At 50.5% G+C, this 21,428-nt stretch overlaps 1 protein-coding gene and 1 non-coding gene across 2 annotated transcripts; both read left to right on the top strand.

Annotated features, from left to right (window-relative positions):
• Positions 1 to 19: 19 nt before the first annotated feature.
• On the top strand, positions 20 to 15,970 carry P3h1 (prolyl 3-hydroxylase 1). The gene is made up of 15 exons (XM_008842833.2): positions 20 to 593; positions 2,843 to 2,995; positions 4,116 to 4,305; positions 4,812 to 4,943; positions 5,711 to 5,850; positions 8,747 to 8,836; positions 9,156 to 9,208; positions 9,381 to 9,502; positions 11,243 to 11,370; positions 11,508 to 11,603; positions 12,220 to 12,370; positions 14,185 to 14,302; positions 14,670 to 14,745; positions 15,001 to 15,141; positions 15,537 to 15,970. Exons 1-15 carry the CDS (start codon positions 129 to 131, stop codon positions 15,687 to 15,689), a joined length of 2,208 nt encoding a protein of 735 aa, XP_008841055.1. The 5' UTR covers positions 20 to 128; the 3' UTR covers positions 15,690 to 15,970.
• Positions 15,971 to 21,237: 5,267 nt separating this feature from the next.
• LOC115072000 lies at positions 21,238 to 21,428 on the top strand. Its single transcript, XR_003851060.1, has one exon. It is a non-coding gene; the product is annotated as a U2 spliceosomal RNA (small nuclear RNA).

Here is a 21,428-nt window from a genome sequence, read left to right as displayed (position 1 = left end):
GAGGCGTGCTGGGCATGCGCCGCTTGGCTTGGAAGGCGGGGCCCACCCAGGGGGCGGGGCTTGTCTGAGGCGGGGGCGGGACCCTGGCGTTGCCCTGGGCCAGAGGTCCCGTTAGGTAGACTGCTGCCATGGCGGGCCGCGCGTGGAGGTTGCTGGCCGCGCTGCTGGCCGTGGTCGCCGCCGCCTCCCGGGCTGGGGTAGAGTCTGAGCCGGTCTGGGACCTGACCGCGCCCGACCTGCTCTTCGCGGAGGGGACCGCGGCCTACGCGCGCGGGGACTGGCCGGGGGTGGTACTGAACATGGAGCGGGCGCTGCGCTCGCGGGCCGCCCTGCGCGCCCTCCGCCTGCGCTGCCGCACCCAGTGCGCGGCCGACCTGCCGTGGGCGCCGGACCTCAGCTCGGACCCCAGCCTGACCCAGGCGCCGGGCGCCGCTGCCCTGCAGGACCTGCATTTCTTCGGGGCCCTGCTGCGCCGCGCCGCCTGCCTGCGCCGCTGCCTTGGGCCTCCCGCCGCCCACCTGCTCAGCGAGGAGCTGGACTTGGAGTTCCACAAGCGGAGCCCCTATAATTACCTGCAGGTCGCCTACTTCAAGGTGCGGACTGGCCGGGAGCCCGGAGGCGGGGGTCTTTCAGGGACCGGGGTGCTTGCGGGGGAAGGGAGCAGGGAAGTGTCCGCAGAGAGGAGGATGGCCTCTCGGCTCGGGAGCTCTCCTCGGACCCAGGGCCCACGGGGAACCGTCCAAGGACCCACCTCACCCGGTTCTTACGGGCAGATGCTAACGCTAAAGGTCCTGCCAGGAGTGAACTTGGCCTTTCCTTCCGGGAAGGCCTCCTAGAAGGAATCGTGGCAGGAGCTTGGGAGCATCCTGATTTCATTGGAAGTGTCCAAGTGTGAAGCGAGGCGCGTACTGCAGCATCTTCCTTCCGGTTCGCCCTCCAATCACGCATTTTCTGCTTCCCGAATCCAAGAGCAGCGCTCTTTCAGGACGGAATTGCCACGTCGCCAGCAGGGGCTGCCTGGCTCCTCCCTGTGGGGGACCCTCTGGCCACTGTGCCAATTTCTAAAGAATATGGGTGTTTTTAGGGATGACACAGCGTCTTAAAGCCAAGCGAACAAAGGGGCTTGAAGCCCATCACGCTTGTATGTCGGTGCTGGCAGAGAGTGTGCCGAGACTCAACGTACTTTTCGTTTATTGACTCCTTTGCCCCATACGGTATCTTGTGAAGCAGATGCTACTATTAGTTGCATTTTAGTGGGCGTGAAGGTGTGAGGGGGTGCGCGTGTGGCATATCTAATAATAGTTTGACAGACCTTCAGTTCTACCTGAAGAGAGACCCAAGACTCTTGAAGACAGATGTCGGTCTCTGAATGAACCTCCTGCTTCTGCAGTTTCCTCCAGAATGTTTTGGTGACTGGGTGGAGTGCTGGTCTTACAAGCCCCAAATAGGCTGAGACTTCAGTCATGTCACTTAACAACCCTACTTAAAATTCTGTGACATTTATTGAAACCTACTACATTCCAGTTTCTTGGATAGTTGATCAAAACGATTGACTCTTGTTTACCTCGTGTTGCTGCTAGGAATCACTGTAGTAAGGGCCACCCAAAAGGTTATGTATGTAGTTAGGGTTGTGGGAGCACAAAGGAGGGAGAATCTAGCTTTACCTCAGTTAAATTAGGCCTGAGAGAAGAGGTGACATTGAACCTGTCCTAAATATTCCTAGTGAGAGGAAGGATGTTTGTTCCTGAGGGAAGGAAAAGCAGGCTCAAGCACAGTGTTGGGGGTGGATGGACTCCATTGCAGCGACTCCAGTGTTGAGGTATGTGTGGAGAGCATGGAGAGGTGACTGGAAAGTTTAGGGAGCTCAGATTCAGAAGAGACTTATGCACACTTCAGTCAGCTACCATCAGATTGGGTTTGAGAATGCTAATTCTGTAAACCATGTGGATTAAAGGTTGGAAGGAGAAAGTGGTGCTGTGAAAACAGTAATTCGAAGGCCTGTGCCTTAGTCCAACAGAGGACGCTAGGTGCCAGTGCCAGCTAGGGTAAAGAAGATCTGGAAAGGGAGTAAGGAGAAACAAAGGAAGGCAGGCACAGTGCTGAAAGATAGGGGAGAGTTAAGACTGGGTGGTGCCACATGCCTCTAATCCAGCCCTTGTACACTGGGGGTGGTGGCATGTCTCTAATCTAGCCCTTGTACGCTTAGGGTATTTCCACATGCCTCTAATCCAGCCCTTGTACACTGGGGGTGGTGGCATGTCTCTAATCTAGCCCTTGTACGCTTAGGGTATTGGCACATGGCTCTAATCCAGCCCTTGTACACTGGGGATGGTGGCATGTCTCTAATCTAGCCCTTGTACGCTTAGGGTGTTGGCACATGCCTCTAATCCAGCCCTAGCAAGCTGGAGGTGGTGGCACATGTCTGTAATCCAGCCTTTGTAAATGGGGTAGTGGCACATGCCTTTCATCTAGCCCTTGTAAACTGTGGCACATGCCTCTCTAATCCCAGCCCCTGGGAGGTCAGAGACAGGAGGATCAAGAATTCAAGGTGCTCCTCTGAAGGTTTTCCTAGGGAACTTCTTGGGCACAATGTAGCTGTTACCTTCTCTTTCTGCCCTGTGCCCAGATCATTGACGCTTTAGACTCTTCAGCTTAGTCACAACATTTCAGTTGTTTGGGGTTGGGGGAATCTCACCTTTAATCCAGCACTTGGGATCTGAGGCAGGAAGACTGAGAGTTTGAGACTGACCTACATAGTGAGACCCTATGTTGGTACACACACACAACAACAACAAACCCACAGTTTGGATGTGAACACAACACTCCTTTGCTTCCTCCATAGATAAACAAGCTGGAGAAGGCGGTAGCAGCAGCACACACCTTCTTTGTGGGCAATCCTGAGCACATGGAGATGCGCCAGAACCTAGACTATTATCAAACCATGTCTGGAGTAAAGGAAGCTGACTTCATGGACCTTGAGGCCAAACCCCATATGGTGAAAAAGATTATCCTACCCCCCCACTCCCCACTTCTCTGTTTTTCTGAGGCAGAGTCTTGCTGTGTAGCCCTGGCTAGCCTCAAGTCTTCCGTATCTTAATTTTTAATGTAATTTGGTATCCTATATTGTGTATTTTCATCATCCTTTTCTTTTCTTTTTTTGAAACAGGGTCTTCCGGTAGCCCCATCTGGCTTGGAACTCGCTTTGTAGACCAGGCTGGCCTTGAACTCACAGAGATCCACCTGCCTCTGCCTCCCAAGTGCATTAAAGGCATGTGCCACCACGCCCAGCTTTTCATCATCCTTTAACATTTGAGTAGCATTTTTATAAAGAGCTTATATTCTTTCATTTTAATAGTTTATAAATTGGAATATTAGAGGGATAAGGAAGTTGTAGTTCATTGGTGGACCATGTGTGTAGGGTGCACAAGGTTCGGGATACAACATATTCAGCACCAAAATTATGTATACATATATAATAATCATCATATAAGCATACTAATATTAGAAACTGTCAGAATAGCTTCCCCACACAGAGTGCACATGCTAAGTAAGCACTCTACCACTGAACTACATTCCCAGTCCCTTTGGGAGGCAGAGACAAGCAGATCTCTGTGAGTTCAGGCCACCCTGGTCTAATAGCAAGTTCCAGGCCAGCTGGGGCTACAGGGAGGCCCTGCCTCAAAAAGACAAAAAAAAAAAAGTTTATAAATTTCAAAAGGTTTGGGGCTGGAGAGATGGCTCGGCGGTTAAGAGCACAGATTGCTCTTGCAGAGGAACCGGGTTCAATTTCCAGCACCCACATGGTGGCTATGAACCATCCTTAACTCCAGTTTCAGGGGAATTCGAAACCCTCTTCTGACCTCCATGGCATTGCATGACACAGGTGCACTCACATACATGCAGGCAATACACTTGTACACATAAAAATAATAAATATTTTTTTAAAAAAAGTTTGGCAAAGCCTATTTACTTAGGGTGTTCTTTATGTAGCAGAACCCAGGATTCCCCTTTCCATCCATAACTGAGGAACAGGAATTAGGACCCCAGTAATGGTGGTTTAAGACAAGGTGGAGGTGCTCCTCGAGCCTGCCTTGAGTACACCTTCTCCCCAGTAGCATGAGTTCCGGCTGGGAGTGCGACTCTACTCAGAGGAACAGCCACAGGAAGCCGTGCCCCACCTGGAGGCTGCGCTACTGGAGTACTTTGTGGCCGATGCGGAGTGCCGAGCCCTCTGTGAGGGGCCCTATGATTACGATGGCTACAATTACCTGGACTACAATGCTGACCTCTTCCAGGCCATCACAGGTGCATGCAGTTCAGAATCCGGCTTGGCCACACCTCCCTGGGGTTCTGAGTCAGTGTCCTGATAGTATGCACGCACCTTCTGCAGCCTCATTTCTAAACTTCTTAAATTTGGGAATTGACTAAACATTACTTTCATGGGGCTGGGGAGATGGCTCAATGAGTAAAGTGCTTGCTGCACAAGCATGAGGAGATCCCCAAGCACCCCCATAAAAGCCAGGCATAGAGGCACATGCCTATAATCCCTATGCTGGAACTCACTGGCCAACCAGTGTAACCAAGTTGGTAAGTTTCAGGCTCAGTTGAGAGACCTCAAACAACAAGGTGAAGAGCAGTATCAACCTCTGGCTTCCATGTGTTTGCATTCACATATGTCGTGTACCTGGATACATATACACAAAACATGCACATGGACATATGCACATAGATTGCTTCCATTTCAGTTTGTCCATCTCAACCAGAATTTAATCCAAAGAATGACCTTATTCCTTATCTTGGATTCCTTTCAGATCATTATGTCCAGGTCCTCAGCTGTAAGCAGAACTGTGTCACCGAGCTGGCTTCCCACCCAAGTCGAGAAAAGCCCTTTGAAGACTTCCTCCCTTCACATTATAATTATCTACAGTTCGCCTACTACAACAGTAAGGCTTGCTTTCTTTCCTCTCTGCTGCCTCAACTAAGAAGCTAAGAGGCAGGCAGGGCTCACAACTGCTATATTTCCACACTCCTGGCTTCTGTGCTTATGGGAGGCCTCACGCCCAGTGATCCCTGGATATTTTGTCACAAGATTCAGGAAACCAGTTTTAAGAGCGCAAAGAACTGGGAGCAGAGGACTCCAGGACCTCTCTCTCTCTCTCTCTCTCTTGTCCTTCCTCTTTCATTTGTAATTAATTTTGTGCTTGAATTAAAAATAATTGCAGAAGTAAGGATGCCCTACTGTTTAAACTAACTCACAGGACAGTGAAATAATTGCAGAAGTAAGGATGCCCTACTGTTTAAACTAACTCACAGGACATTTCCAGCCCTCCTCCATAGTATAGTATGATGTTCTGGGGAGAGAGGGTGGAAAATACCCAGAAAAGCTTCCTGGGTACCTATTTGGGCGCTATCACAGCGTATTCAGGAGTACATGATGTGTGTATGTGTGGAGTTGAGGCAACTCATGAATAAGAAGATGTTACATGCAGAAAGTTCTAATTCTTTTCAGGTTCAATGGTGGCAGCCTTGAAGACGCTGAACATCTTAAAATCTGTTACATAGTCTAGTATATTCTGGTTGTGTTACGTGGCAAGCACCATTTTGCCCTGTCATCCTGGCTCCAGAGCTTCTCTGAAACCAAACATTAAGTGGCTGTTGGCACCCAGGGTTATAACCTTTCCTCACAACCTTTTCGTTTCTTGCTTTGCAGTTGGGAATTATACAGAGGCGATCAGATGTGCCAAGACCTACCTCCTCTTCTTCCCCAGTGATGAGGTGATGAGCCAGAATCTGGCCTACTACACAGCCATGCTTGGAGAAGAAGAAGCCAGCTCCATCAACCCCCATGAGGTGAGAGATTTGTTTCAGTGAGGGCAGCTGCCAGCTGAACCCCAACCAGAGGGTAGAAGAGTGCCGCTGGTGCAGAGTGTGTGTGGGGGGGTGCTGGACTCAGAGTGGGAGGGAGTACTGAGGCTTGAGGAGCACACGAGACCCTCCCAGCATCATCGGGCTCAGGTGTACATTCTTTGCATTGACACAGAGATTTCTCTGTCCCTCTTCGCACCCACCCCACCTGACACCTGATGCCATTTAGTCAAAGCCTGTCCTGTGTCCTCAACACTAGGTTTGTTCTTGCTCACCTGCTGTCCGCCTCCATTTCACCCCAGTTGCACTTGTCCCTGTGCTGACTGTTCTCTCTTCTCTGTCACCATTGTCACATCTCGAAAACAAGGAGAAGACCTAAGCAGCACAGACTTCAACTGTGGGAAAAGCCAAGGTTCCTTCTTTATAGCTCTGGAATCCTGAGCCTCCCCTTTTGTGAGCCCCTCCCAGGTGGAGACTGGCTTTCTTGTAGTTGTCTTCCTTGGCCACTAGATGGTGGCCATCTGGCTTTAAGAAGGTTTTTGCAGTCTCTGTCTTGCTTGGTTAATATTTTTTCCCCTTGTGATCCTTTTAATAAGCCTGGGGAGGGGAGGGAGGAACTATACATCCCATTCTGGGTGGCCTTGGCCTTCATCTTGTTTGACCAGTACAGCCATCCTTTCAAGTGGGCACTCTGCCCACCGTGGAGATGAGGACACGTAGAAGAAATGTGTGTAGTGGTTGTTACCAGTCAGTGGTTACTAGAGTCTGTTGCCTGCTCTGTCCCTGTGCTGGCAGCATGGTTGCTCACATGTGACTTACATTCGGTAAGTTGTTATAGGCTAAACAAGTGACAGTGGTGGGGTTTGCTTCCTTCCTACGGCCTTTTTTTTTTTGTCATTTTGAGACAGGGTCTCTCTGCAGCCCCAGCTGACCTGAACTCACTATGTAGACCAGTCTGGCTTTGAACTCACACAGATCTGCCTGCCTCTGCCTCCCGAGCGCTGGGATTAAAGGCGTGCGCCACCACGCCCAGCTCCTACAGCCTTTTTGGATTGTTGACAAGTGAAATGAGATAGCCCATGTGGCTCCGCATCTAGGCATCTAGCGTTTGGTGGAGGAAGCCAATAATTTAGATTTCTTAAGAGATAATGTCCATCTTCCTCCTGGGTAATTATAGTAGCTGACAGGACTGACTGCTTTAACATTCCCTCCGTGAACTTTCATTTCAACTGATGGTGCCTTCTTTCTCCTTCCTTTTGCTGCCTGGATCCTAGCAGGGGACCTAGGGAAAGATGTGACCCCAGAAGGGACTCAGTTTCCCTCTTCTGGGTAAACTCTACCCCTGAACACACATGGGATGTCAGAGTGCCGAGCCCAGCCGTTCTGCAGCTGCCCACCTTCAGGGAGGGGTACAGTCTGGTCAGTCTGAGGGATGGCAGAGTAGAAAGGACATGAGCTTGGATGCAGCATTACTTCCAGTAAGGTGCACACCTTTGCTACTCACAAGACTTCATCCATAAATGAAGATACTAGTGTCAGCCCATGAGCTGGCCATCATGGCTCATCCCTATAGGCCCACCACTGAGGAGGGAGAGACCCTGAGGCCTGGGCTGCAGAGTAAGACCTTGTCTCAAAACAAAAACAGCAGGTGAGATGTCTCAGTGGTCAAAGGAACTTGCTGCCAAGCCTAATGACTTGAGTTTGATCCCCAGGACCCACATGGTATAAGGAGACTCCTGCAAGTTGTCCCCCAACCTCCACACACGCACATGTCTACACGCATACACACACACAATAAATAATAAATAAATAAATAAAATTAAAAGAAAAGGCCAGGTATGGAGCTGCACACCTTTAATCCCAGCACTTGAGAGGCAGAGGTGGGCAAATCTCTAAGTTCAAGGCTAGCCTTGGCTACATAGCAAGTTCCAGGCCAGCCAGGGTTACACAATGAGACCTTCTCTCAAAGCCAACAACAACAAAAATTTTGTGAGTTCCAGGCCAGCCTGGTCTATATAGCCAGTTCCAGGCCAGCTGGGGCTATGTAGTGAGACTCTACTGCAAACAAGCAAACAAAGGCACTTGTCACACAGCAATTCAATCCCCAGAACTCAGATTAAGGTGAAAGGAGAGAACCAACTCCACAAAGTTCTCTAACCTCCACATGTGCATTATCACACATGTTCCTCTCCCATACACGCCAAGTAAGTAAATTAATTAAATGTAACAGAAAAGTAAAAAGAGGGGGGCTGGAGAGATAACGGTTAAGAGCACTGGCTATTCTTGCAGAAGACCCAGGTTCGATTCCCAGCACCCACATGGCAGCTAAGAACTGTCCTTAACTCCAGTTCCAGGGGAATCTGATGCCCTCTTCTGACCTCTGCATCATTGCACAACATGGGTGCACTTACACACATGCAGGCAATACACTCATACACATAAAATAAAAATAATAAAATTTTTTTAAAGTAAAAAAAGGGCTGAAGATATAGCTCGGTAGCTGAGTGCTTGCCTAGCATTCTTGAGGCCCTGGGTTCCATCCCCATTTCTGCAAAAAACATGGAGTTTTCTGGTTGTGAAGCACATGTTCATGTCTGAGGAACATCAGATCTTCTGTCCTCGAGATCTTTGGGCTGGGGCTGGGGCTGGGGCATTCTTCTCCCAGGGAGGCCTAGTTATGATCTGTCAAAAGTCCAGCTGTGCCAGGCAGGAGGAGCTCTGGAGCACAGAAGAGAGACATTTGGCCCAAACTGGGGAATGTATATCCGAAGATGGGGAGAAGAGGCCTCAGTCACATAGGGCCCTGAATGCCAGGGAGGGCCTCTGTAGGGCTAAAGGGCAGAACCAAGTTCTAGGAGATTCTTCTGTATTGCTTCCTCAGAACGCCCAGGAGTACCGACAGCGCAGCCTGCTGGAGAAGGAATTGCTTTTCTTTGCCTATGATGCTTTTGGAATTCCCTTTGTGGATCCGGTGAGGCAGAGCAGGAGCTGGAGGGGAAGGGAAAGGGGGAAGCACAGAAGGGTGCAGGAGAGGCATACCTCACAGTTCTGGGGAGAGACTGTCCAGCTGAGCCAAGCATGGCATATGTGGACCCTGAGGATGGGAGACAGAGACAGGCGGAAGATGGAAGGGGGTCCTGGTCCACTAAAGGCAACTTAGGTTCCAAGAGCTCCCACCTCATCCAACGGAGGGGGTAGGCGGTGAGGCTGCTTTGTTCCGGAAGCCCTCTGTCATGCACCTGAGACCAGGGAGATTTAAGTCACTGCACTTTTTATCCTCACCCACCCAGGACTCATGGACTCCAGAGGAGGTGATTCCCAAGAGACTTCAAGAGAAACAGAAGTGAGAGCCTTGAAGAAACTGCATGATTGGATCAGTCTGACAAAGCGCTTGAAGATTCCTGCGCCCAGGCAGATGGGAACTCCTAGCCAGGGGTGGGCAGGTCTAGTCTGGGAAGTTGGGGTGGGAACCAGAGCTGGCTCCAGCACAGTCCTCAGCCCACCCGTGTTCGCAGGTCAGAACGTGAAACCGCAGCCCGCATCTCCCAGGAAATCGGCAATCTTATGAAGGAGATCGAGACCCTTGTGGAAGAGAAGACCAAGGAGTCATTGGATGTGAGCAGACTGACCCGGGAAGGTGAGAAGACAGACCTTGACATACCCATGGGGCTTGTGGAGACACTAGGACCATGTACAAAACCTCAGTCTTTGTGCATCCTCCATATGTGCATATCTTCCATGTGCACATTCTCCATGTGTGCATCTTTCATGTACACATCCTGCACGTGTGCATTTTCCATGTATCTATCTTCCATGTACCATCCATGTGTGCATCCTCTGTGCATCCCCTCTACATCAGGAGGGATGGGCTGTTTCTGGTCCCCTTAGCCCACAGCTCTTTGTTCGTGCTTGTCCTCACTGCTGATAGACCCTTCACCATCTCTGCCCTCAAAGACACCTCAGAGAAACCTTGCAAAACTTCCTGTGACCTCTTTTCTTTGAGCTGAGGGTGTTAGGGTATACCTAGCACTGGGTGTCGTGTGACTGAGAAAAGGTGCCATCTTTAGGTGTTAGCCTCTCTCCTTATGTCAATCACAAGGCCTCAACAAATAGATGGGCTTAAATTTGGTCTCTAGTGTGGCCCCAGCACCTTAAGACCACAGGGAGAGATGTTGGCCTTTGCCCTACCCTTGCTTAAACTAGGTGAAGTTAACAGGATTAGCATGTGAAAAGAATTTGTCCAACATTCCTTTGTCTTCAAGCTTTTACTCTTATTTTTCTTCTCATAACTATCTGAGCAGTAGGTTAGGCAGATTCTAAGACTGTTACTTTACATGATGATGATGAAGATAACATTTTTTAGCATTTACTATAAATCAAATACTGTGCTAAGAGTTTAACTTGCCTTACATGTTGCTAAAAATAAATTCTCATCAAACTTAAAAGGTAGATATTTGAAAGATAGAAGATACTATTAATTAATAAAAAATAAACCTCAGAGCTAGAGAGATGGCTCAGTGGTTAAGAGCACTGGCTGTTCTTGCAGAGAACCCAGGTTCGATTCCCAGCATTCACATAACTATAACTCCAGTTCCAGGGACTCCGACGCTAACCTCCATGGGCATTTCACAACATGAGTGCACCTACCTACATGCAAGCAGTACACTCATACACATAGAATAAAAAATAATAAAAATATATATATATTTTAAAAATTGCTGGGTGTGGTGACACACGCCTTTAATCCCAGTACTTGAGAGGTAGAGGCAGATAGATCTCTGTGAGACTGAGGCTAGCCTGGGCTACTGGGAGACCCTGTCTCAACAAAACACAACGAAACAAAAATTAACCTCAGAGGGCTGGGGAGATGGCTCTGGTTAAGAGTGCATACTGCTCTTGCAGAGGACCCAAGTTGAGTTCCCAGCACCCACATTGGACAGCTCACAGCTGCCTGTCACTCCAGCTCCAGGGAATCTGATGCCCTCTTCTGGTCTCTGCAGGCACTAGGCACACACACAGTATCCATACATACATGCGGGCAAAGCACTTAAAAATAAAATTAACCTCAGAATGGTTGAGTAAACTTGCTAAGATCACACATTAAGTGGAAGTTCCAGGAATCAAACCCAGTTCTTTGATTCTGGAGTTTGTGTTTTAGGAATGCATGTAGCTGTTTGTGAAGGCCCAAGAGCCAGCAGCTGCTTGGTGGCAGAGTAAGGAGTAGAATCTGGACCTCCAGATGCTGTCCTCTGGACCACACTGCCTTTAGAACTGAGTGGAGATTTCTCTGATGAATAGGAAAAGGCAGGAATGTCTGTTTTACAGAGGCCTAGGGCAGAACTGCTGGGGACTTAGCTGTCTTGTCATTGCTCTGCAGGTGGCCCCTTGCTGTATGAAGGCATCAGTCTCACCATGAACTCCAAAGTCTTGAATGGCTCCCAGCGGGTGGTGATGGATGGTGTGATCTCTGACAGTGAGTGCCAGGAGCTGCAGAGACTGACCAACGTAAGGGAAGCCCGGCCACTGTGGCTTCTCCCACTGCCAAGTGCCTCTTCTGTGTGTGGCTGACCCCCTTGCTGACACCTCCCATCAGGCCCTCAGTTGCCCTGGCTAATTTTTACCTTCTCTTTTGGTCTGGGTAGGCAGCAGCAACTTCCGGAGATGGCTACCGAGGTCAGACCTCCCCACATACCCCTAACGAAAAGTTCTATGGTGTTACTGTCTTCAGAGCCCTCAAGGTAAAATCCATCTCAGGCATGTGGGTGGGAGTGGGGGATCTGCCTGTTAGGCAGATGGAGGACACTTCCGGCTCTGGGGAGGAGGTGGGGATGGTGGCCGAATGGGAAAAGTGGGATTGGAGAGATGGCTCAACAGTTAAGTGCGCTGGCTGCTCTTCCAGAGAGTTAATTCCCAGCAGCCACATGGCAGCTACTGTCTGTAACTCTAGTTCTAAAGGATCCAGTGCCTTTTCTCCCTCCGCTGGCATTGCACACACGTGGTACCTTTACATACATGTAGACAAAACATTCATACACATAAAATAACTTCAAAAAGAAAAAAAAAAGGAAAGGAACGTGTCCTATGGCTGACATCCCGGCTGCCAGGGAGTGAAGATAAGCTGTGCTGAAAGTGCTTCAGTTGTGAAACCTATTAGACCAGGTGCAATGAAAATGAGGCAAGCAGCACAGGACTGAGCTTCATGGCTGGGGTGGGCATGGGAGGGGCCAGGTGTGGGAAGCAGAGACCACACCTTGGCAGAGGGCTGGGGGCTGCTCTCTGGGCAGCTTCAGTCCTCAATGTCCTGGCAGCCTAGAGGGGGATATGCAGACAACTGACCACAAGTATCCTTTGCAGCTGGGGCAGGAAGGGAAAGTTCCTCTGCAGAGCGCCCACCTGTACTACAATGTGACTGAGAAGGTGCGGCGTGTCATGGAGTCCTACTTTCGCCTGGACGCCCCCCTCTACTTCTCCTACTCCCACCTGGTGTGTCGTACTGCAATAGAAGGTGGGCCTCGTCACCCCTGCAGCTTCTTATGTGAGGGCTGTGCCCAGCCCTGCGCTGGAGACTTAGGACATGGAGAAGACCAGGGCGAGGTCTATTCATGCTGACTGGAGAACCAGTGTGCGTAATTTGGCAGCAACCAGGGTGTTGTATACAGCAGTGGCGTGGAGGAAGTCTAGTCAACTACCTGGTCAGGAAGGTTCCAGAGCAGGTAGGAAATATTCAGGATGGATGTTTATGGAGTTCACAGGGTAGCAGGAAGACGTGCAGCCCAGAGGGACCAGCGGATGTAAAGGAACAGAGGCACTAAGGGAACTAAGAAAGTTGCCAAATTATGGAGAACCACATTCTGGAGTGAGTTTATGCTTTATCCTTTCAAGCAATCCTGAGCTCTGTTGTAAGGTCTGTTAGTAATTGCAACAGCTCTGGCCAGGTATAGTGGCGCATGCCTTTAGTCCTAGCACTTGAGAGGCTGAGGCAGGTGAGATCAAGGCCAGCCTGGTCTACATAGGGAGTTCCAAGCCAGCTGGGGCTACAAGGAGACCCTGTCTCAAGCAAACAAATACTACCAATGCTGCATGGAAGCTACTGCATTTGGAAGTCAGCGAGAGGCAAGGCTGTTCCTTGTTCTTCACCCTCACGGTCCTTTTGCTTTCCTGAGCAGGAGTGAGGCACAGCCAGGCTCAGGGTTCATATGTGGCCCACAGCTAGCTCTGTGATGCTGTAGCCTTTGGAAGGCCTGGTATTGATAACTCCCTTGGTAGGTGGCTTCTCTCTCCCTCAGGGTGTTCAAGGCTCTATGAAAATCTGAACACACCCCAAGGACACAGGACTGTGTGTCCCAGGGCCTCAAGGTGGAGGAGCACCGGCATAGGCAGTGGGAAGCTAGGGAGGAGTCATTTTTTTAAATATTTTATTATTTTTATACATATGAGTGCATTGCCTACATGTATGTGAGTGTACCCGTGTCGTGTAATGCCGCGGAGGTCAGAAGAGGGCTTCAGGTTCCCTTGGAACTGGAGTTAAGGATGGTTCTTAGCTGCCATATGAGTGCTGGGAATCAAACCCAGGTCCTTTGCAAGAGCAGTCAGTGCTCTTAACCCCTGAGCTCTCTCTCCAGTCCTCATCAGACATTTTAAAGAGATGAGTTTTGCTGCTGTGTTGAGACTTGGAAAAGGTGGATCAGACCAGGGGCAGGGATCTGGTCAGTAGTGATCAAGGTGGATCAGGATGAAGACTTGAAGTCTGGAAGTGACAGAGGGAAGAGAAGCTTGGGAGGACAGCTGTCAAGGACAGGCAGGGCCTGGTGACTGGCTAGACCTGACGAGGTGTGTTCAGCGTCCTGAAAGGGTCTGTTGACATTTTATAATAAGTCCATCTGTTTTCTTTCATATGCTTTCCCTGTGTGGTTTTCTACCCATTCCCTCTCCCAGAGCCACCTTTGCTGGTCACTCTGCTGTTCCCATTTGCCCTCCCCTCTCCTCCTGCAGATCTGCGGGAGGATTGACCCCCTGGACCCTACACCCACCAGACTCCTTGTTCTTCCACCTGGGCCTTTTCAGAAACTCTAGCTACGCTAGGGTTATGCGCCCACAGTTGTGTATTACATACACCCTGCTCACCCCTGAAAACTCATCCTGATCTCAAAGCTGTGGCCTAACCAGAGACACTGTCCCCCCAGCCCAGTACACTGACCATTTCTACAGACCCAAGCATATTTTGGGATGCTCCTACTCACCCACCCCATGTGTCAATAAGAGAGCCACTCACTATGTCTCCTGCGTACTCCATTCTAACATGGATTACCTTGGCCCCAGAGTCACAGGCTGAGAGAAAGGACAGTAGCCACCCAGTCCACGTGGACAACTGCATCCTGAATGCTGAGACCCTCGTGTGCATCAAGGAGCCCCCTGCCTACACATTTCGGGACTATAGGTAAATGTGGTGGCAGGCGCAGCACTGGGAACATGTGCTCTGAAGCCCCTCCATGCTCTGCACTCCGCCTGCCCATCCTTGACATGTGTGAACACAAGGCTAGGGCCAGCTATCCCTAGAGTCCAGTCTCTTACCCCAGTCCCCACATAGGAAGACAGACAGTGGGGGACCTTTCAGGTAGGATGTGAGTAGGAGGGTACCAGCAGGCTTGGCACAGAAGCACCCTGAAGGTGTGATGAGTCCCTCAGGTGGGACGGGAACTTGCAAGATGTTTTCAGCTTCAGAGAAGCTTCTGAAGGCTTCTTTCCTATGGAAGGCTCTAGCGAGTGGGACAGAGGCCATGTCTGCGTGTCCCTGTCTTTCACAGTGCCATCCTTTACCTTAATGGGGACTTTGATGGAGGAAACTTTTACTTCACTGAACTAGATGCCAAGACGGTGACGGTGAGTGCTCCTTGTCATCCCTGGGGAACAGGATTTCTGGAGCTGATGCCCTCAAAATACAGGGCACAGAATGACCAACTGGGCTTCCTTGACGCCAGTGCCCTGACCCCATGCCATAAGGCTTCGAGCTATGGCAGCTCTCTTCTGACTGTTCTTTGGATTTGGAAAGCCAAGATGGTGCTGTCCTCAGTCCTGGCCCCAATAACCCCACAATTCTAAGTTGTTTTCTTGTGTCTCCCCTTTGTTCCCTCATAGGCAGAGGTGCAGCCCCAGTGTGGAAGGGCTGTGGGATTCTCTTCCGGCACTGAAAACCCACATGGAGTAAAGGCTGTCACCAGGGGGCAGCGCTGTGCCATTGCCCTGTGGTTCACACTGGACCCTCGACACAGTGAGCGAGTAAGAGCTGCTGGGAGTGCTGCTTGGGTCTATCCAGAAGGGACTTAGCTCCTCTTCCTCCTCCTGAATCCTGGTAGTGGTGGTGTCACAAAGACGCCCTGGGCTGGGGACTCCAGGCTCCAGTACTGTCACTGAAGACAGTCATAAGATGGGTCACTGCCTCACCCTCCCTGGGCCATCTTTCTTACCTGTAAGTGGGAAGCCAGGGTGGGAGTGATATGGACTCTTTAGTTTTCTCCCTGGGCCCCACTCCAGCTACCAGAGCCTAGGCCTGCTGGGAAGGAAGTGAGCCCAGAGACGTGGTGGCAGGGCTCCCAATATTTTCTCTGGAAGCAGCAGGTAAAAAGGTGAGGACCTGGCCTGAGGCCTCGCTGAGTAGACAGTTTACATTCCAGGACAGGGTGCAGGCGGATGACCTGGTGAAGATGCTGTTCAGCCCAGAAGAAATGGACCTCCAGGAGCAGCCCCTGCATGGCCAGCAGGGCTCCCCACAACCTGGAGAAGAGTCTCTGTCAGACAGGAAATTGAGGCACAAAGATGAGCTATGACAGCACCCAGACACACATTGGCGATGCTGGAAGGAACCCTGCTGCTTGGACATGCCAGCCCCCAGGGCTACAGAGCAAGGGACACTTCAGTCTGCCACCCAGCCGAGGGAACGCTGCCTGCAGCCTTCTGCATGGTGCTACTGCTCTTGGAGTGGACATGGCTGGATGCCACTCTTCTCTGGGCTTAACTGAAGGCTCAGGACACAAACCCAGAACCACCTGGGGCCTGTGTAGGTAGCTCCTGACGGCAACAGTATTTAAAGTCTATATAGACAACCAAAGAATGATTGGTGTTTTTGGTTGGTTTTTTTTTTTTGGTCTTTTTGAGACAGGGTCTCCCTGCAGCCCCAGCTGTCCTGGAACTCACTATGTAGACCAGGCTGGGCTTGAACTCACAGAGATCCGCCTGCCTCTGCCTCCCGAGTGCTGGGATTAAAGGCATGCGCCACCACGTCTGGCAGATTGGTGTTTTTTTCATTTGGTGGTTTGTACCAAGGATGGAAATGTACCTGTTCTGCTGCAGAGGCTGTACTTGGTAGAAATGACTCTGGGCAGTATGTAGTGGCCCGTGCAGCACAAGAAGACATGCCTGAATACCCAGTGGGTCACTTCCCTCTGCCTCAGGCCAGACAGTTAACCCAAGTACCTTAGGCTGTTGTCCACAGAAGAGGGATCATGGTTGGCACCATGCCTAACTTCTGGGAGAGCTGTGTGGCCCGGATGCCATAATCAATGTGGCACAGTCTATAAACTTTAAAGCTCTGATCATTATTAATCCTCTTCTAGCAGGGGCAATGGTCAGCAGTGCTCTGGCATGTTACCCTCAGAGTAGCCACATGCTTTTGTTCTGATGGCCAGCCTCAGCCTGTCCCTGAGAGCTCATGTAGAGGATGACACCCCTGAGACCAAACACGTGGAACTGGAGATTCAGCTCCTCTGCCACACTGCCAGCACCAAGCCCACTTCCACTATGCTTGAGATGTAGTAGGGCAGAGTGTAGGAACCTGCAGTCAAGCATCATTTAGTCAAATCATATTTATTTATGGGGCACCAACCTGGTGTTGGGAATATGATGGAACAAAGCAAGCCCAGCCCTTACAGAGCTTGTATTTTGTAGGGAAGACAGATAATAAATGTATAAATATGTATGTGTGTGGTTTGTGTATAAGCCATTGAGGTAGAAAATCAAGTCAGGGCTCAGAGGCAAAAGGAACAGCAAGAAGGCTGGTGAGGGGCTGGCGAGATGGCTCTGCAGCCAAGGGCACTTGCTCTTCCAAGAGGACCTGAGTTGTGTTCCTAGCATCCACATCAGGTGTTCTACAGTCACCTGTAACTCCAGCTCCAGGATATCCAGTGCCCTCCTCTGGCTTCCACAGGTACCTGCACTCATCACACACACAGACCTACACATACATAAATTTTAAAAATATTTTTAATGCCAGGTTTGGTGGCTCATGCTTTTAATCCCAGCACTCCAGAGGTAGAGACACGTGGATGTCTATGAGGTTGAGGCCAGCCTGGTCTCCATAGAGAGTTCCAGGCCAGCTGGGGCTATAGGGAGACCCTACCTCAAAAGTTTTGTTTTTTTTAAAGATTCAGGGGCAGGGGGCTGGAGAGATGGTTCAGTGGTTAGGAGCTTCCAGAGGACTTGGGTTCAGTTCCCAGCACCCACATGGCAGCTAACAACCATCTGTAACTCTTAATTCCAGGGGATCTGACACCCTCTTCTGACCTCCAAGGGCACTGTACAACATTGGTGCACTTAGATACATGTGGGCAGTACACTCATACATTAAAATAAAAATATTTTATTTTTAAAATTTTATGTATGTGTGTATTACCTGCATGTAGGTAGTGCACCCATGTCGTGCAATGCCGGTGTAGGTCAGAAGAGGCCATCGGATCCCCTGGAACTGGAGTTATGGACAGTTGTTAGTTACCATGTGGGTGCTGGGATTTGAAACCAGGTCTTCTACAAGAAAAACCAGTGTTCTTAACCACTGAACCATCTCTCCAGCCCCTAAAATAAAAATAAATTTAAAAAAATTTTAAGGGCTGGAGACATGGTCAGAGGTTAAGAACACTGGCTGGTCTTGCAGAGGACTTGGGTTTGATTCCCAGCACCCACATGGTGGCTAACAACTATAACTCCAGTTCCAAGGGATCCGGCGCACTCTTCTGACCTTCTTGGGCATTGCATGACACAGTTGCTTTTACATGCACGCAATACATTCATACACATAAAAATAAAAAATTTTAAGAGCAGGGGCAGAATGGACCAGGAAGAGAAGGTTAATGGTCAGGTCCAGCAAGGGTTTTGAGCCAGTAGCCACAGCATCTGACTTACATGTTAAAAGCCATTGTGGACAAGTGAGTAAGATATGGAGAGAGCTGGAGAGGAGCTGCTTGCTGAGTGGTCCAGGAGAAAGGAAGAGGCCTGGGCCAGAGCAAACAGTAGAGGTAATGAAGACCAGGCTGAGGTCAGTTGTAGAGTAGAGCCCATGGGAGGAACTGATGGACTGTCATGGGGTATGAGCAAAAGTGTCCAGAAGTTAAGCCACTGGATAAGGAGCTGCTGCTTCTTCCCTGGGCCAGCAAACATCTGGAAGACAGTTACTGGGCAGGATCCACAGTTTCAGTTTGGGTTAGGTATGCTAAACATAAGTTTGAGAGGTATATTAACTAGCATTTGAAGCCAGGAAAGGTACGCAGGGACTACCAGAAGAAAACTTGTCTAGAAGTGGGTTGGAAGACAGCAAGACAAAGCTGAGAACCAGGAAAGCAAGAGACAGGTACCAGCCCTGAGATGGCATTTCAAGGAAGAACTGTGCAGTGATGGCAAATGGTACCTGGAGGCTGAACAAGATGAATACTTGTTTGGAATCCCAGCACTTGGGTGGGAGAAGCAAGAGAATGGAGTGTTCTAGACCAGACTTCACTACATAGTGATTTTGACGCCAGACTGTACTATGTCAAAAACAGAAACTGAGAACTGAGGCTCCACTTTTGTGAGTTGGTCAGAGAGAACCTCCCAGAGATGTTTTGGTGGGGTGATGTGCACAAAAGAATGAGAGAATAAACGAGAGAATTCAGGAGGGGAAGGAGCTCGAACCACTCTTCCCAGGAGTTTGGCTGCATGTGGAGGCAGAAGGATGACCTGGAGGGCGATGTGGGTTGTTTTGCAAACAGAGATAATCACGTATCAGTGTGCTGATGGAAAGATTCAGTCAGTCCACACGGCCACTCATCTGTTAGCATTGACTGTAGGGAAGCTGCGCTCAAAATGGTGCCGACTGCCTCAGTGGAGGGAGGAGCTAAGGAATTGGCCATAGGTCAGCCCCTTCCTTCTCCTCCTTTCCTTTTTGTCACGGACTGGCACCTCCCATACGATGGCCCTCGCCTAAGATCTAAGCATCCCATGCCAACGACGGGTAAGATCTCCTTCTGGCAGGTACTCCTAAGACAGGAAGTGCACATGGCCAGGTGCACTGACCAATGATGGGCAAGGCTTAGCCAGGAAGGAGACAACCTAAGACTGGCTGGGATGCTCAGCACATGGAAAGGGGCCAGCCGCCTATCCACAGGGCACCGCCTGACAGGTAGGCCGTGATTAGCCTGTTAAAGAAAAGAAAAAGGAGGAGATGTGGGGACCTAAAGGCCCCACCTTGCCAAGATGGCGCCTAGAGGAAGTAAGCAGGGTGCGGCCTGACCTGTCCTGAAGATCATCGGATTGGATGCCGGTCCTTCTGCACCCCTGGGTGGTGTGTGATCAGCGCATGATCAACGTGGACACCTATGGGACCCTGCCCGTGTGGCAGGTTGACCTTTAAGCTGATTGGGTGCATTAGGGGGAGGGGGTTTCCAAGGGGATTTCCAAACTGTGATTTTTGCCTATATAAGCTCTGTGACACCTGCAATAAATGAGTTGAGTTCCTGCTTGACAAGACTCCCTGTTGCCTATGATTGTCCTTGGCAAGGAGGGCTGGTGAAACGGGCGGACAGCGCACTTACCTCGGCCCCCAACGCTGAGCTCCACATCCTGCCTTGCTGGCTGCGGTGGGGGGGTGGGACGACACTCGGCACCCATCCACTTGATCACTATTCCCAGAGCTGCAATCAGGTGTACTTAGTCAGAGCATGTTAACTGACCCCAGACTCAGGCCAGCAGCCTCCCAAATGCTTCTCAGATTCTGTGTGTGTGGACATCACCATGACTTTTGCATCCCCACAACCATTTGCTGAGTACCTACTGCAGGCTGGGTAGCAAAGAAAGACTGACACACAGCCAGAAGTCCTGATGATGCCACAGTCAATTGAGAGCAGGGAGTGGAGGGAAAGCAAGAGAGTCAAGCAAGGCATCGATCAGGCTTGGGGTGGGTGCAAGGGAGGCCCTGGAGGAAGGCGTTGTGAAAGTGACCCCCATGTGGTTTGGCAGCCTAGGTAACCAGGTGAGAAAGAGGACAGCAGCCTGAGGTCAGACGCAGCTTTCCGGGTCGGACCGCTGGCGTCACAGGACAAGCAGTGAACACGCCTCGGCACCCGCCACACTCGCCCACCCGCTGCCTCTGTGCGAATCGGAAGGAGCCCCACAGCCCACAGCATGAAGCATCCCCCCCACCACTGAAAGAGCGTGCCCCTCAGACCCCCCCCTCCCTGGCCTCTGAGAAAAGCTGTCCTCCACCTGACTCTGGAAATCCCCTTCATTGTTCAAACCCTTTCCTGGTATCTGTTTATGATTTCTATGGAAATGGTCTGGAACAGAAGAGATAGAACATTCTGCCCCAGGTAAGCTAGCCAATGACAGTATACCTGATACATCTGTGTATGGTCTCTATGGGAATAAACTGGGGCAGAAGAGAAAGAATGTTCTGCCCCAGGTAAGACAGCCAATGACTGTATAGGTAAAGTCTCTGGAAATCAGCCCTAGATTGTTCCAATCCTTTCCTGATTATTCTGTGTATAGTTTCTGTGGACATCCCCTGCTGTGTGGTTTTTATGGTTTTTCTGCTTAAAAGCCCTGCGTTTTCACTGCTTGGGGTCACAGTACAGCTCTGAGTCCCCAGCCAGTTGGCCTCAATAAAGCGCTTCTTTTTGTTGAGACTCAGTGTCCGAGTGGTCAGTTTGGGGAATTCCTCAGAACCCAAACACCACGACCAGGAAGGGAAAGTCCACCACCTCCTCCACATCTGGCGCATCCCATACCTCCCTTCCGTTGTTTTTTCGCACTTTCCAAGGACTGAACAGGGAGTGGCCTGACCTGAGCAACACGGGGAGGCTTCCGGGAAGGGGGGCGGCCAGGGGTTGACACGCCCCAGGAGGGCGGGACATGTAAATGAGACAAGGCCTCCCACCCGGGAACGCAGGGACAGCCGTGATGTGTAATTTCTGGCGGAAAGTGTGAGAAAAGGAAACGCGCGCTGAGGGGAAGAGGACGAGCCCGTGAGGCCGCCGGAGCCCGAGGGAGAGACAGGAGTCCGGGTGTGCGCGGTGACCGCAATGTTAGTGTGGGGCGAGGGCGTAGGACAAGGCACAGTGCGGAGAGAAAGGTATCGCTTCTCGGCCTTTTGGCTAAGATCAAGTGTAGTATCTGTTCTTATCAGTTTAATATCTGATACGTCCTCTATCCGAGGACAATATATTAAATGGATTTTTGGAACTAGGAGTTGGAATAGGAGCTTGCTCCGTCCACTCCATGCATCGACCTGGTATTGCAGTACTTCCAGGAACGGTGCACCCCCT

Source organism: Nannospalax galili, unplaced genomic scaffold, assembly GCF_000622305.1.
Source record: "Nannospalax galili isolate Female #2095 unplaced genomic scaffold, S.galili_v1.0 scaffold1480, whole genome shotgun sequence".
NCBI lineage: Eukaryota > Metazoa > Chordata > Mammalia > Rodentia > Spalacidae > Nannospalax > Nannospalax galili.
Note: the sequence above shows the minus strand (reverse complement) of the source record. Positions and strands in the feature narration are given on the sequence as shown.